Source organism: Netta rufina (genome assembly GCF_964035555.1).
Source record: "Netta rufina genome assembly, chromosome: 16".
Taxonomy (NCBI): Eukaryota; Metazoa; Chordata; class Aves; order Anseriformes; family Anatidae; genus Netta; species Netta rufina.
The window spans coordinates 7653626-7667763 of NC_140140.1; the positions used below are offsets into that span (position 1 = coordinate 7653626).

The 14138-nt window shown below is 58.4% G+C and overlaps 1 protein-coding gene across 5 annotated transcripts in view; it reads left to right on the plus strand.

The window, feature by feature from the left end:
• Positions 1-14138, plus strand: part of CHD6 (chromodomain helicase DNA binding protein 6) — a 69146-nt gene that overhangs the window by 25020 nt on the left and 29988 nt on the right. For 4 of the 5 annotated variants that reach the window (XM_084296931.1, XM_084296932.1, XM_084296928.1 and 1 more), the window contains exons 2-17: positions 504-1000; positions 3410-3557; positions 3910-4059; positions 5714-5779; positions 6180-6238; positions 6576-6693; positions 7916-8002; positions 8266-8400; positions 8694-8815; positions 9449-9692; positions 10152-10328; positions 11115-11258; positions 12068-12323; positions 12742-12952; positions 13346-13541; positions 13823-13987. In XM_084296931.1, the coding sequence (XP_084153057.1) occupies positions 537-1000; positions 3410-3557; positions 3910-4059; positions 5714-5779; positions 6180-6238; positions 6576-6693; positions 7916-8002; positions 8266-8400; positions 8694-8815; positions 9449-9692; positions 10152-10328; positions 11115-11258; positions 12068-12323; positions 12742-12952; positions 13346-13541; positions 13823-13987 (2742 nt within the window). In that variant the 5' untranslated portion in view covers positions 504-536. The remainder of the gene's footprint in view (positions 1-503; positions 1001-3409; positions 3558-3909; positions 4060-5713; positions 5780-6179; positions 6239-6575; positions 6694-7915; positions 8003-8265; positions 8401-8693; positions 8816-9448; positions 9693-10151; positions 10329-11114; positions 11259-12067; positions 12324-12741; positions 12953-13345; positions 13542-13822; positions 13988-14138) is intronic. The other variant, XM_084296930.1, reaches the window with a different exon arrangement.

Consider the following 14138-nt stretch of genomic DNA (forward strand, 5'->3'; position numbering starts at 1 on the left):
TACCAGCCCCATCATCCCAGGTGCTCGCTGCTGGAAAACGTGTAGGAAATGAAGGGAGAAGAGGGAGAGCAGCTCTGCTGCTTGGGGCTGGGGACCCAGGTACTGAGCAGCCCCTGGGAGAGGCACCGCGCTGATCTGGGCTCTGCTCAAGGGGCAGGAGGGGACCTGAGCGCGTGGTCACTCGGGGTCTCAGCAGAGTAAGGGGCTGGAGGGTGCCACCAAAGCTGGGGCTGTGCTTGGAGGCAAAGGAGAGGTGCCAGCCACCTCGTCCCCACACCTCTGTGGGCCAGGGGGGAAGCAGGCAGGGACAGGGGGTCCTGCCCTCTGAACCGTGGCTGCATGGGGTGGCTGTTCGGCCTCAGCAAGGGTCCCCTGTACATCGAGGGGCACGGCTCATGCTCCCAGCACTTGCTGGGGCTGTATTTCAGCAGCCTCCCCGCAAACTCCTGCTGTTTCTCCACGTGGCCTTTGCTTCACACCCCCCGTTTCTGTTCTCTCCGCAGCTGTCGAGCTTAAAAGTGCGGAGCCGCTCCCCAATGTCGGATGCCTCGGACACCTGGGAGTGCAAGGCGCAGGACCCCTTTGCCAGCAGCGAGGAGCAGGACGAGGTGCCCCAGCAGGCGACGGCCGCGGCCGTGGGCAGCCAGCACCCCGAGGAGGAGCCCAGCAGAGCTCCCCAGAAGCGGCCGAGCGCCCAGAACGGGATGCAGGACACCGGGGGTGTAGGCACGGGGGTGAAAAAGAAACGGAAGAAAAAGGATCAGGGAGAACAGGAAGGGGGAGAAAAAGCAGCTGTGGAGGTGAAACCAAAGAGGAGAAGAGAGCCTAAAGAACCAAAAGAGCCTAAAAAGGCCAAGGAGCCCAAGAAGCAGAAGGAGCCCAAACAGAGGGAGGTGGCCAAGAAGCCCCGGAAACCTCGGGAACCCAAAGCCCCCAAGGAACCTAAAGACAAGAAGAGCGGCTCTGAGCCTGCCTCCAGAGCGAGACCCAAGAAGAGCAGGTGGGTGCTGGCGTCACCTCGTCTCTGTGCCACTGCAGCTCGTGCGGGGTGCGCGGGCTCCTGGGGAGCCAGGAGCTGGCCCCCGGCTGCAGCTGTGGGCTCCCAGCAGAGCTGCAGCTGGGAGGCCCGAGGACTCCCTCGTACCGTGCAGCTGAACGCCACAGCCTCTGGTAATTCCTCATCCTATTAATTAACAGGCTGATTGGCCAGAAAAGGAGCTCTGATTTCTCAGCTCCCATTTCTTCTTAATTGGGAATGTATGCAGATAGCAGAGCAGGTGTCAGCAGGCACCAGCACCGTTTGATTTACTGCCGTGGACTGGCAAGAACAAATGTTTTGGAGAGTCCTGTGAAAAGCAGGCCTATCGATCGGAGCTGGGCCCTCCTCCTGTGCTGTAAATAACCCGGAGGACAGATGTATTTGTGTCGTGAATGTGACTAGTGCAGGATCCAGCTGGGAATTTTTCAGCAAAGCCCTTCTTTGTTGGAAAACGTCAGTTTGGTGGGGCTTCTCAAAGGAACCGTTTTGGAAATGCTCACCAGAACGGGCTTCCTAGTACCTGCTGAACCCTCCTGCCTGCCTCCCCCTGAGGCTGCCTGTGTGCAGAGGGGCACAAACCCCACTTTGCCCCTGCCACGAGGGACGTGCAAAGTCAGCGCCGGGCACCTGGAGGGTTCCTGGCAGGCACAGACCGCAGGCGGTCCCGGAGCAACCCGTGGCTGTGCCAGCCCTGCAGGGTCAGCGCCTGCAGGTAACCCTCCCTGCTCCCAAAAAGCAGGATTTCTGGCCGGGCCGTATGGCTTGTGGCCAGGCAGGCCGTGTGGCCACCCCTTCCCGTGGCTCTCCCAGAGCCCCCGGCTTGGCCCTGAGCCCAGCCTGGCCTCGTGCCCGGCGCACCGGGGCTGCCGTGGCCTTGCCCGGCAGGAGGCTGAGCTGGAGGCCTTGAAGGCTGCTTGTTTCTGCCTCTGCCAGGGAGGAGGGGATGCAGCTGGCATCCTAACGCCGCCTCCGGTCAGAGCCAGCTGCGTGGGCAGCTCGCACACAGCCAGCCCTGCACTGGGACCAGCTCAGGGCCTGGGGGCAGGAGAGGGCCGAGGGGGAACCCGCGTGTGCCGGGGCCGGGTGAGGTGCCTGGGGACAGCGCGAGAAGCCTCGGCGAAGAGGTTGTTCAGTGTGAAAAACTCCCAGTTGAAATAACTCGAACACATCATCCAGCCACAAGAAGCTGTGCAGGAGTTTGGGGGTGCCACAAAGCTCCGGGCTGCCTCTTTCCCAGTTGAACCTGAGCTGAGGGAGCCTCCTCCCACCCATCTGCACCCTCCAGGAGGAGCAGGGCCCGCTCCTGCCCAGTCCTCAGCTCCTCCTGGCAGTGCTGCCCCTCCACAACCCCTTGTGGAGCCTTTTCTTGGCCAGGGACGTGGGGCTGGGTGACAGGAGAGGCTCCCGGCAGGCAGGCAGCAGGCGGGGTGGGTGCTCTGTGCAAACGGAGTGATTGCTGGGAGGCCTCTAAGTGGCAGCTAATGGTGGCATAATTTCTTCTAAATTGTTTCTAATCATAGCCAACTACTGGCTCATGAATGAAGCAGTTGTTAATTGTGACTTACAAATCAATATCCTGGGAGTTATCGCTCGGTGGAAGCGATGCTCTCAGCGCGTTCTCGGGGCCTCTGATTGAATCGCTGCCACGCGGCCAGGTCGGTCCTGGCCTGAACAGCAGAGTTTGAACCGCGTGGCTTTTGCGAGTCCCAGACCAGCAGTGATTGCCTCGTGAAACGGGGGTAAAACCCAGGCAGGGTTTTGAAACCAGCTGTTCCTCTGCAAGCCTTGGAAGAGGAGGGGACGAACCGCGGGGCTGAGGGTGAGCAGGGAAGGGAAGCTCCACGCCCCGGGCTCCTCGCTCAGCCCGGGGGCAGGCTCCAGCTCTTTGAGATGTTGCCCTTAGCAGTGTTTGCTGCAGTGGGTAAGGACAGGCGTGTGCTCACCCTGCTGCTTCCTGGGCACATCCCCTGCCACGAGCTGGTTGTGGCTGTGGCCGGGGCACGCTGCGTGCCTGGGGGTGGCCGCGTGGCCTGGGGCAGTGGCCCCTGTTGGCACGCTGCGTCTGCAGGGAGGTGTTGGGACTGCCTGGGAGCAGGGCCCAGATCCCCTCCTTGGCTGTGCTTCGGCTCTGCCTTGGGCCTCGCAGCTTGTGCTGCCTTCACTTGGAGGCTTGGTGGCCCAAGGAAGGGCTCGCCCTGTGCTGAGCGAGGCCCAGGAGCTGACATGGTGTGACAAGGTGGGAAGCAGGGCCCGGAGCAGAGCCCAGCACGGGTGGGTGTTGGCTCTCCCCCGGGATGCCCAGAGCAGTGCCCGGCTGCCAGTCTGTCCTGGCAGCAAGGAGCACGATCTAACTGTCAGTCTGTCCTTCAGCAAGGAGCAGGGGCCTACCCCCGTGGAGAAGAAGAAGAAAGGGAAGAGGAAAAATGAGATCCCTGTGGACACTTTGGAGCTGGATCAGGATCTCCTGAGCCCGTCCGTGCAGAGCCCGGAGGAGTCTGTGGAGCTGGCTGACAGCCAGGTATGGCACAGGGGCAGCACAGGGTGGGCACTGCAGGAGCTGTGCACCCCTGCGGGGCTCCTCTGCCTTTGGTCTTGGGGCCAGCAGAGCCATGCAGGTCCTGCTCTGGTCCAGAGCACTGACAGAGGTCTTGGCAGTGCTGGAAGCTGCTCTGCCTCTGCAGCAGTGCAGGGCCTTACGTCTGGCAGTGGCCTGTTTGTCCCACCACCTCCACCCCAGCAGCACAGGGGGGGAAATGGAGATCAGGCAGCCCTGGGGCTCCCTCTCCTCCAGTTCCCATCCCCACACCAGTCAGGGGGGGTACCCGGGCTGCCCGTCTCCCCCATGACTGCCTCTTTCATCCCATGCACAGAAACGCCGCTCTGGCCGGCAGGTGAAGAGGAGGAAATACAACGAGGACCTGGATTTCAAGGTGGTGGATGATGACGGTGAGACAATAGCCGTGCTGGGAGCTGGGAGAACCTCTGCGCTCTCCGCCTCCACTCTGGCATGGCAGGCAGAGGTAGGGCTGGAGTTGGGACTGGGTGGTGGGGCTTTCTGCATCTCAGGACATCCCCGGGGTGTCACTGTGAGGTTCAGGGAAGCGTAGGATCCCAGTACAAGGATGGGGGGGGGGGAGTGCATGTGTCCAGGAGTGTGCCAGCTGGCTCTGCAGGGAGTCTGAGCACAAAGAGGGATAGGTAAGAGTCATGCAGGTCCAACCTCCCCCCTCCTGCTGGGAAGCGAAGGCTTCCAGGATATGCCATGTAGCTGGAGATGTCCTTCAATGCATGGCCAACCCTCTGCCCATGCCCACCTTTGGATCCTGTCCTTGTAGCTCTTGCCCATGACCTGGTATTTTGGCTATGCCAGCCAAGGTCTTTGTGGGTGCCAGGGCATCATTTACTGCCCATATTGCTGCTCTCCGTCAGTCCCTCGGAGCACAGAGATGCCCAGAGATGCTCTGCGGGCAGGGACCAGCTGGAGGCACTGCAGGTTGGGCATCACTGCCCTACGTCCTCTGCACACTGAGCTCATTCCTCATTCCCGTTGCCCTGCCTTCCAGATACCTGCAGCTCACTGCCTCTCCGTGCTCACCAGCAAAGCTGCCAGATGTTAATAATGGTCACTAATTGTTTTCATGGTGTTCTTGCGTCCCTCTCTAGGCCCCTTCTAACAAGGCTTCGGGGTGGATATTAGCCAGATCTGTTGCTGAGCCAGTAAATGGCTCCTGGCCTGATGCCCCAGCCTTGCCCCGAGGGCTGCTGTGCACCCTGGGGATGTGCTGTCCTTTCCTCCTGCTGCTGCCTGGGGCCATGTCCCTGCTGGGCTCCTGGGAGGGATCTCTTCAAGTGAGATTTGCAAAACAGCCAGAGGGAACGGGTTGCCTTTGGCAGGGGTCCACACTGGCAGCCTGCTTTCCTTTCCACGTAATCTCACCTGGCTGTGGCTGCTCCCAGTATCAGGACTGACCTGACGGGGCGGGATGGCAATGCTGAGGCCCCAGGGCTGCTCTCCCCAGGGCCTGGACTTGCAGCTTTCCTCCCTGCACCTTGGCCGTGTTTCTCAGGAGCTCTCTGGGGCCGTGCACAGCTCCTCCAGCAGCCCTCAGGTTGCCAAAGCTGCCAGCCTGCAGTGCTCGGTGGGGCTGTTCCTGCCACAAAGCACGGCCACGGTCGTGCCTCTGTCTGGGGGCTGGGAGCAGGATGATGTCAGGGCCACCTCCACCGTGAGTTTGTGGAGCAGGAGCTCGTAGGTAGCCAGTGGAAGAGCTCTGTGGCCTCGTGGGGCTGTTTCTTCATGGCAGGCCCGAAGCCCACGCAGGGAGGGAGGCTGTCCTGTCCCATGCTGGCTGCCGAAGTGCGTGGCCCTGGCTGGAGCATCCTTCACTCACCATCTCTGGCCCTGCTCACTTGCCCCAGTACCCCAGGAGCCTCTGCCAGTCCCATCCATGTCAGCACCCTGGTCCTGGCCCCCTCCAAGCACCCTGGCCAAGGGCAGGTGGCAGTAACAGAGATTGCTGGTGGCAGGGCACCTTCCTTCCTTGAGTCTCAGTAGAGAAGCTCCCAAATTTCCTCCTCTTTTTGGGGCTGGTGGGCTGGGAGAGGACAAGCAGCCACTCCATGCTGGGAGGGTGCCAGAGACCAGGAAAACTGCTCTCTTCCCACTGTCCCCAGGAGCCTCCCGAGGATGATGCCAACATCATCGAGAAGATCCTTGCTTCTAGGATGGTGCAGAAGGAGGTGAGTGACAGAGGTGCCAGCGGGGCTGAAGGTCCCTGGGCAGAGGAGGGGTGAGGCCTGGCTGCCTTTGCTCATCAGTCGTGGGAGAGGCAGCAGAAGTCCATGCTGCCGTGCCAAACCTGACACCTGCTCCTGCTGGGGTCTACCCAGAGCATCATCCCTCTGGGTTGGGGCATAACGTGGTGCCTCTCCTGTCCTGGGCACTAGAAAGCCTCTGGATAGGAGTCAGGCCTGGTTTTGGTCCCCAGGAGGTGTCTGAGTCCCCTCATCCTCACGGGTGGCTTTGCCCTGTGTTTTCCAGGCCCGCAGCCTGTGAGGCAGGTGCCACGCCAAGTGCCTGCCCCCCATTTTCTACACGGTCTGGGTGCCACTAACTTAACTTTCCTTCCCTTGGTTTCAGGCTCACCCCGGAGGCCTGACGTTTGAGATGGAGGAGTTCTACGTCAAGTACAGGAACTTGTACGTGCAGTGTTGTTCCTCTGTGCCACGGCAGCACACGCTGTGTGTGCCAGAATGAGGTCTGCGTGCTCCCAGCCCCAGCTGCAGCCCTGGCATCCCTGCCTTGCTGCTGCTGCCCTCCCAAGCCAGGCCCAGCCTGTGCAGGGCAGGGAAGCCACTGCAGCTGCAGTGCTCAGTCTTGGCCATGGCTTTCTTCAGTTTGGGGCTCCACATGGCGAGGCATGAGCTGGATGTTCTCTGGGTTGCTGGGAGCTTCCTGCTTGTCTATCTGGTGGATGGGGTTGTTTCCCAAGGGCTTCTTTGGTCACGTTGTCTTGATTTTTTTTTCCCTCTGCAGCTCCTACCTGCACTGTAAGTGGGCGACTCTGGAGGAGCTGGAGAAGGATCCCAGGATATCCCAGAAGATAAAGCGCTTCCGGAACAAGCAGGCTCAGATGAAGCATATTTTTACAGAGGTGAGATCTGAGTGTAGCGCGTGGCCGCTGTCTTCCCCAGCACAGCTGGGCCCGGTGCTGTGACTGAGCAGGCCACAACAGTGCCCTGAACACCCATGGTGTCACCGGAGGAGGTACAGGCAGGGTGACAGATGTCACTTGCTGGGTACTGCCAACCCTGGAAGCCTTGCTCGATGGAAGAAGGGCAGCACATAGTGCTGAAGGTGCTTCCTGTGCTCATTTGGGGAATGTGCCTGCTCACGGTGGAGCAGAGATGCTGCAGGAGAGAGACCTATAAATACTTAGGCTTAGGGCAGGTCCTGCCTATGTTGTTCTGTAAGCAGATTAATTGTGTTCAGTGTGGAAGGTGTTCTGTAACCTATCTTGCTGCTCCGGAGACAGTTGTTGGATCTCCTCAAGCTGTCCCCTAGGAGTGTAAATTGGGCCAGTAGGCTATGAACATTTCTCCATGGCTGTAGTTACAAAGCTGGGTGTGTGTTAAATTTCTCACTCCTGAGGCTGCTTGGGGTCTCTCCCAGGATGCAAAGAAAAAGCATGTGTTGGAACGCATCATACCATTAACAGTTTAGCAAGGAAAAACTGCTCTTTCCTGTGACTAAGTGGGGCTTGGGCTGCTGTGAACATAGAAGCCTGTTTTTTCTCATTCCCAAGCCCTAGACATGTGTCTCTCCAAAGGACCACTGCTAGTCTAAAGCGCAATCCTCCCCAGGCTTTTTTGGTGTGAGGATGAGCCCCTGCCTCGTGAGCAGTTGGTGCTGGTGACTGCTGAGCTGGAAGTGGGGAGGGAGAGAGAAGCAGAAAGAGAGAACAAGTCCTTGTAGAGGACTGGGATGTACGAGGGGACAGCTGGAGAGACCCAGGTGGTGCAATGTGTGGCTCCGGTCTGTGGCAGTCACAGCTCTGGATGCTGGATATGAGCTGGAGCACACAGCTCAGGGCTTTGTACCTCAGGGCCAGATGGGCTGGGACAGACAGTCCTGCCTCCCAGCAAGGGCAGCATGGAGCCAGCAGCTGCTCCGAAGTGAGGGCTTTGCCTTCTGCAAGGCTCCCTGCATCCTCCTGCTCAGAGACAGATGTCACCTACCTGTGTCCATAGGCACTTGGTATGCTGTGCGCAGCCAGCAGCGTCCTGGGGACAGATGTCCCCCAGCTGTTTTCTTGCACCCACCATCTGTTTAATCCTGGGATCACCTTGAATTTACCTCTCTTTTTGATCTCACAGCCCGATGAGGATTTGTTCAACCCGGACTACGTGGAGGTAGATCGAATTCTGGAGGTGGCTCACACGAAAGACCCTGACACTGGGGAGGTGAGTGGCTACATCACTCGTCCCACAGAGGGAGGGAAGCTCAGCAGATCTGGACCCAGCACATCCATCACATGTCATCTCTGACCAACCCGAGGCCTTTCCAGCCTTGCACAGCTTGAACCCTACTCCTGGGGGGCCCCTGGCACAGGGGGGATTCAAAGGCCACTGAGTATTGCTGTGATTTAGTCTCAGTTGCAGCCTGCACCTTGGGGCTGAGCAGTGTGAGCCCTGCACTGGTCTGCACGCCTCTCTGTGTGCTGCAGGAGGTGACTCACTACCTGGTGAAGTGGTGCTCGCTGCCCTATGAGGAAAGCACCTGGGAGCTGGAGGAAGATGTTGACCCAGGGAAGATTAAAGAGTTTGAAGCCCTCCAGATCCCTCCAGAAATCAAGCACATGGTAACGTACCCAGAGGTAACGTACCCAGCTGGCAGCTCACTGCCCTGGGCAGGAAGGGACTATCTGTGTTTTCGTAAGGCCCAGCAGTGGTGACCTTTGTGGCCCTGCTATTTCAGTGCAAGCCCAGTATCCTCCCCTCTGGAGGTGTTAGTGGGATCTGTGGGTGGGATCCAGAGGCCAAGGCCTCTCTGTGAATCTGCTGAGTGTCAGTGACAGTTTTAAAGTGTGGCCTGGCCACACCGGGCAGCAGTCTTTTCATCTCCATGGATCTTGTTCCTGCTCTCTCTTCCTAGGAGCGCCCAGCATCCGAGTCCTGGCAGAAACTGGAGAAGTCCAGGGAGTATAAGAACAGCAACCAGCTGCGGGAATATCAGCTGGAAGGAATGAACTGGCTGCTCTTTAACTGGTATAACAGGTGAGGAGGGGCTGGAGCCCTGGGCTCCTGTGGGGTGTCCCATTGGCAGTGGGGCCCCAGCATGTGCTGTTGCAGAACAGTGGGGCTGGGGGAGCAGAACCAAGAAGGAGGGGCCTGGCAGCAGCTGCTGAGAGCTGCCAGTGTTGGAGTTGACAGGTAGCATCCAGAAAAATTGTGTTTGTGTTAGCTTTGCAATTGAGTATTTGGGAATGTTTCTCTCTGGTGAATGCTGATGTGTTCTGGAGTTAGTATAGGCTTAGCTCTGGGTCTAAAATACAGCTGATTTTTGGTATTGCTCAGGCTGATGGTGACCCATTCCTGTGGCAGGAATGCAGAAATAAGACATGTCCTCATCTGCAGCAGGCAATCAGATGCATTGTTCACAGGCTGGTGTGCACCTGAAGGGCAGTGTCTTTCACACAGTCCATCATTGGCAAGAGGTTGGATGGGCTGGCTTACCCAGACCCAGTTTGGGCCACTTGGAGCACTGTCCTTATGTCTCCCACTCTCCACACCATGGAGTCAGAGAGATGTGAGGGGAGGTGACATGCCTGACATCACATCAAGGAGTTAGTGACAGGCTGGTTCCTGCCCCTGAGAGCTGCATTAACCTGCTCTTGCCCATCTCTGCAGGAAGAACTGCATCCTGGCTGATGAGATGGGGCTGGGGAAGACAATCCAGTCAATCACCTTCCTCTCAGAAATCTTCCTGATGGGCATCCACGGCCCCTTCCTCATCATCGCGCCCCTCTCCACTATCACCAACTGGGAGAGGGAGTTCCGCACCTGGACGGAGATGAATGCCATCGTGTACCACGGCAGCCAGATCAGCCGGCAGATGATCCAGCAGTATGAGATGGTGTACAGGGACTCACAGGTGACTGATGCACACAGCACTCCCAGAACATGTCCTCCAGCTCTGGCTCCCTTTACTTGGGAAGCACTTTGTTGCATGTGGAGCTTGTGGTTTATCCAGGGAGAGCAAGATGATCTTTTAAGACTCCTTTGCTGGTGTGGGCTGAGAGTGCACAGTGTATGAGTGAAGAACAGGCCCTATTCTTGTAAAAGGGGGAAAATGCAGCTCAGTCCCAGCCACAGCTCTTGTCCAGGCCTATTTTTCTGCCCTCAAGTAGTGTCTGGTTTGGAGACATGCAGCCAGCATGAAGGCTTGCAGGAACCTGCTCACTGAGTGAGGGAGACGAATCTGGAAGAATCACAGCCAGGATCCAGATTCTAGCACTGACGTGGTGGCCAGCCTGTGTGGACCGCCAGGATGTTTGACAGTGTCCTGCTGCCTGCAGCAGTCAAGCACTGCGTACATTTTATGTCTCCCTAGGGCAACCCTCTCCCTGGGATCTTCAAGTTCCAGGTGGTTATCACCACCTTCGAGATGATCCTTGCTGACTGCCCAGAGCTGAAGAAGATCCAGTGGCGCTGCGTGGTCATTGACGAGGCCCATCGGCTGAAGAACAGGAACTGCAAGCTGCTGGAGGGGCTGAAGCTCATGGCCCTGGTGAGCACGTCCTGCCCAGGGTGATGCAAGAGCAGGGTGGGCCAGAGGTGGCCGTGCCAAGCAGTCAGGTGTCACTGACAGCTGCTTGGCACAGGGCCGGAGCTGAGAGCTCCCCATCTCAGAAGGGAGAGACCCATCAGATCACCAGAGAAGTGCCAGTTTGATCATTTTGCTGTGATGTGCCTTGTACCCTGTGGTGAGCAGGGCTGCCATATTCAGGCTGGTTTCTTAACACTCTCCAGGCATGGGACCAGTCTGTGGCAGGGCTGGGGGTGCGGGACTGTGTGTAATGAAAAAGGGATCAATGAGCTGCTCTGGGATGTGGATTTGGGTGTCCAGATCCTTCACAGCCCTGGAGCAAGCAGTGTGGCTGTTTGCTGTACTGAGGGCCATCAGGCATGTTGTATCACCTAGCCCTACCCAGCTTTGGTCACACTCACCTGTAGCTGGACCAAGTCCCCAGAAATTATTGGTCTGATGTTCCGGTGATCTTACAGAGCAGGGCTGAGCCCTGGGAGCAGTGTGGGGTTCTTGGTGTTGCCCATTCTTGCTGCACAGCTAGAGTGGGATACATCCTGGGGAGTGTCCCGAGAGCCACGTGGCAGTGTCACATTGCAGCAGCTGCATGAGGGCTGGCACCATGGCCAGGAGAGCCTTTCTGGGGGTGCCTGTGCCTGCAGGTCCCACGGTGCATTTCTGGGGCTGGAAGAAAAGGGAGCTTGGTGATCTCAGGGCCCCTTGGATCAGTGGGCCTGAGCCCTCAACCTGTTTTCTGTGTATACACAGGAGCACAAGGTGCTGCTGACAGGCACCCCCCTACAGAATTCAGTGGAGGAGCTCTTCAGCCTCCTGAATTTCCTGGAGCCACAGCAGTTTCCCTCAGAGACGGCCTTCCTGGAGGAGTTTGGGGACCTGAAGACAGAGGAGCAGGTACCTAGAAGAGTGAGGCTGGTGACTTCCTACAGGTCACTGGCACTCCTGGTGACCACGCCAGGCACGCACTCGGATGTACTTTGTGGAGGTGAACAAAGACCCCTCATTGCTTAAAGGTCTGCCCCTCGCAAGGTGCAGTGCTGCATGCCGGCCCTGGCCTCAGCCAGAAGCAAAGTTCTGACAGAGCCCGTGGGTCAGTGCTGCTTTGGAGAGAGGAGACCAGCCTGTGCCAAGGCCAGGCTCTGCTCCCTGTGTGTCTCCACGCTGCTCCTTGCATGCCTGAGCAGCTCAGCACACCCAGCTTTCCCAGCTGGTCTGTTCCCGAGGCCAGCGGGTGAGTGAGGAGGTCAGTAAGCCCACGGATCTGTCACCCTGTCAGGTTACCCTGGGGAACCATCCTGCAAAGTTCCCCTTGAGCATGGGTAGTGGGGAGCAGCACGGTCCCCTGGGTTGCCTCATTGCTGTTTCAGTGTCTGGCTTCATCATCCTAGGGGAGCAGGCATGGACACGTGGAGCACCCATCAGCTCAGCTGCTAGCAAAGCTCCCAGTTCTCCTCCTCCTGCAGCAGACACATGTACCCAAGGCTGCCCACAGTGTGTGAATTTATGGCCCAGGGCCAGCCACTCACATGCCTGCTCCACAGGAGCTAGATCCTAAAGTTATCCTGGTTGTCAGCAGTGCAGGTGCTTCAGGACCATTTGTAGAGGGTTTCCAGCCTAGAGAGGCTCTAGTGTTGCAGGCCCCTCTGCTGTTGTCACCATATGCTTGCCATGCAGGGAGTGAATCTCTGCGCTTGCTCTGGCAGGTGAAGAAGCTGCAGTCCATCCTGAAGCCCATGATGTTGCGACGGCTGAAGGATGATGTGGAGAAGAACCTGGCACCCAAGCAGGAAACCATCATTGAGGTGGAGCTGACCAACATCCAGAAGAAATACTACCGGGCGATTCTGGAGAAGAACTTCTCCTTCCTGTCCAAGGGTGCCAACCAGCACAACATGCCCAACCTCATCAACACCATGATGGAGCTGCGGAAGTGCTGCAATCACCCGTATCTCATCAATGGTGAGGGCTGTGCACAGGAGGTGAGGGGGTTATGTCTCTCTGCACCGTTTACTGGTCACTGCCTGCAGGGCTCACCCAGCTCTGGCCCTCTGCCTGCAGTGACCTGCCTTGTTGCCCTCAGGGGCACTGCCAGCCTCAGGGTCTTGCCCAGGCTCTCCATGTACAGCTGTTCCTGGGGCATTTTAGAGTGGAATCCTCTATTGCATCCCAACGTGGCTTGTTCTGTCAAGAGCTGGTGCCAGCCCTGAAGGAGTAGAGTCACGGGAGCAGAGGGGCTTCTGGAGGTTTCTAGCCAGCCTCCCTAGATCCGAGCAACTGCATGGATTCTGTTCCTTGCATGCTGTTGCCGTGGACAGGAGGCTGTGGGCAGCTGCACTGCCGGTCTTACCAAGAGCTCACATCCCTTCTCACCTGGCAGGGGCGGAGGAGAAGATCCTGGAAGACTTCCGTAAAACACACAGCCCGGAGGCACCAGACTTCCAGCTGCAGGCAATGATCCAGGCAGCTGGGAAGCTGGTGCTGATCGATAAACTCCTTCCCAAGCTGATTGCTGGGGGGCACAAGGTGCTCATCTTCTCCCAGATGGTGCGCTGCCTTGACATCCTGGAAGACTATCTCATTCAGAGGCGGTTAGTACAGGCTTGAGCATTCACCACATTTCCTCCATGTCTTGTCCATCCTGCGCTGCAGAAACCATGGAAACAGAGTGGAAACAGCCCAGGGTGGGGATTTGGCTATTCTGTCCCCATCCATGTACCAAAGGATCCGAGTTACAAGTTACTGTTGATGGGGGCAGAGACTCCAAACCTGGGCAGTTCTGACCTGGCCATTTTGCAGGGCTGCTGGTCTACTGTGCTAGTCCTAGGAGTGACAAAATGGAGTCAGGCCCTTCCTTTGGTCCTAGTTCCGGCTGTCTGCATGCCTGCACACAGCCTGGGGGAAGGAGCAAGAAGGGGTTGGTAGCTGCAGCTAGTCCGGGCCCTGCTGTGACCCTGCTCTCACGTCTTACCCTCTCGGACCAGGTACACCTATGAGCGAATTGATGGGCGGGTGCGAGGAAACCTGCGCCAAGCTGCCATCGACCGCTTCTGCAAGCCCGATTCAGATCGCTTTGTCTTTCTCCTGTGCACGCGGGCAGGTGGGCTGGGCATCAACCTGACCGCTGCTGACACCTGCATCATCTTTGATTCAGACTGGAACCCACAGAACGACCTGCAGGTAACGGGCCAGCCTGGGACAGGCTGCCTGCAGCTCCCCCGGCAGGGCTCCCGTCACCCCTGCCAGCCAGAGAGAGGGGCGCAGCAGCACCTGGCTGCTCTGGCACAGGGGGTGCAGCACTAGGAGGGCTGACAGTACTCAGGGAGGGTGCCCTGGGCTGCGGGAGCTGACCTGGCTGTGGTGGGTGAGGAGGGGTTGCAGGTAGGGCTACCAGAAGCCACAGCACCCCCGCTGTGCCGGGCTCGCTGTGTCTGAAGCTGTGCCCTCCGCCCTCCTCCCAGGCTCAAGCTCGCTGCCACCGGATCGGGCAGAGCAAGGCGGTGAAGGTCTATCGCCTCATCACCAGGAACTCCTACGAGCGGGAGATGTTTGACAAGGCCAGCCTGAAACTGGGCCTGGATAAGGCTGTGCTGCAGGACATCAACCGCAAGGGCAGCACCAACGGGGTAGGTTGGCTGTCAGAGCGGGGATGGGCATGAGGGTTGTGTTGGGGGGGTGCTTCTCCTTCCCCTGCGTCCTGTCCCGCTGCTGCTTCTGTGAAAGGGGCAGGCGTGCAGGGCCATGTCTCCAGGTGGGGATAAAAGCCTCAGGACCCCA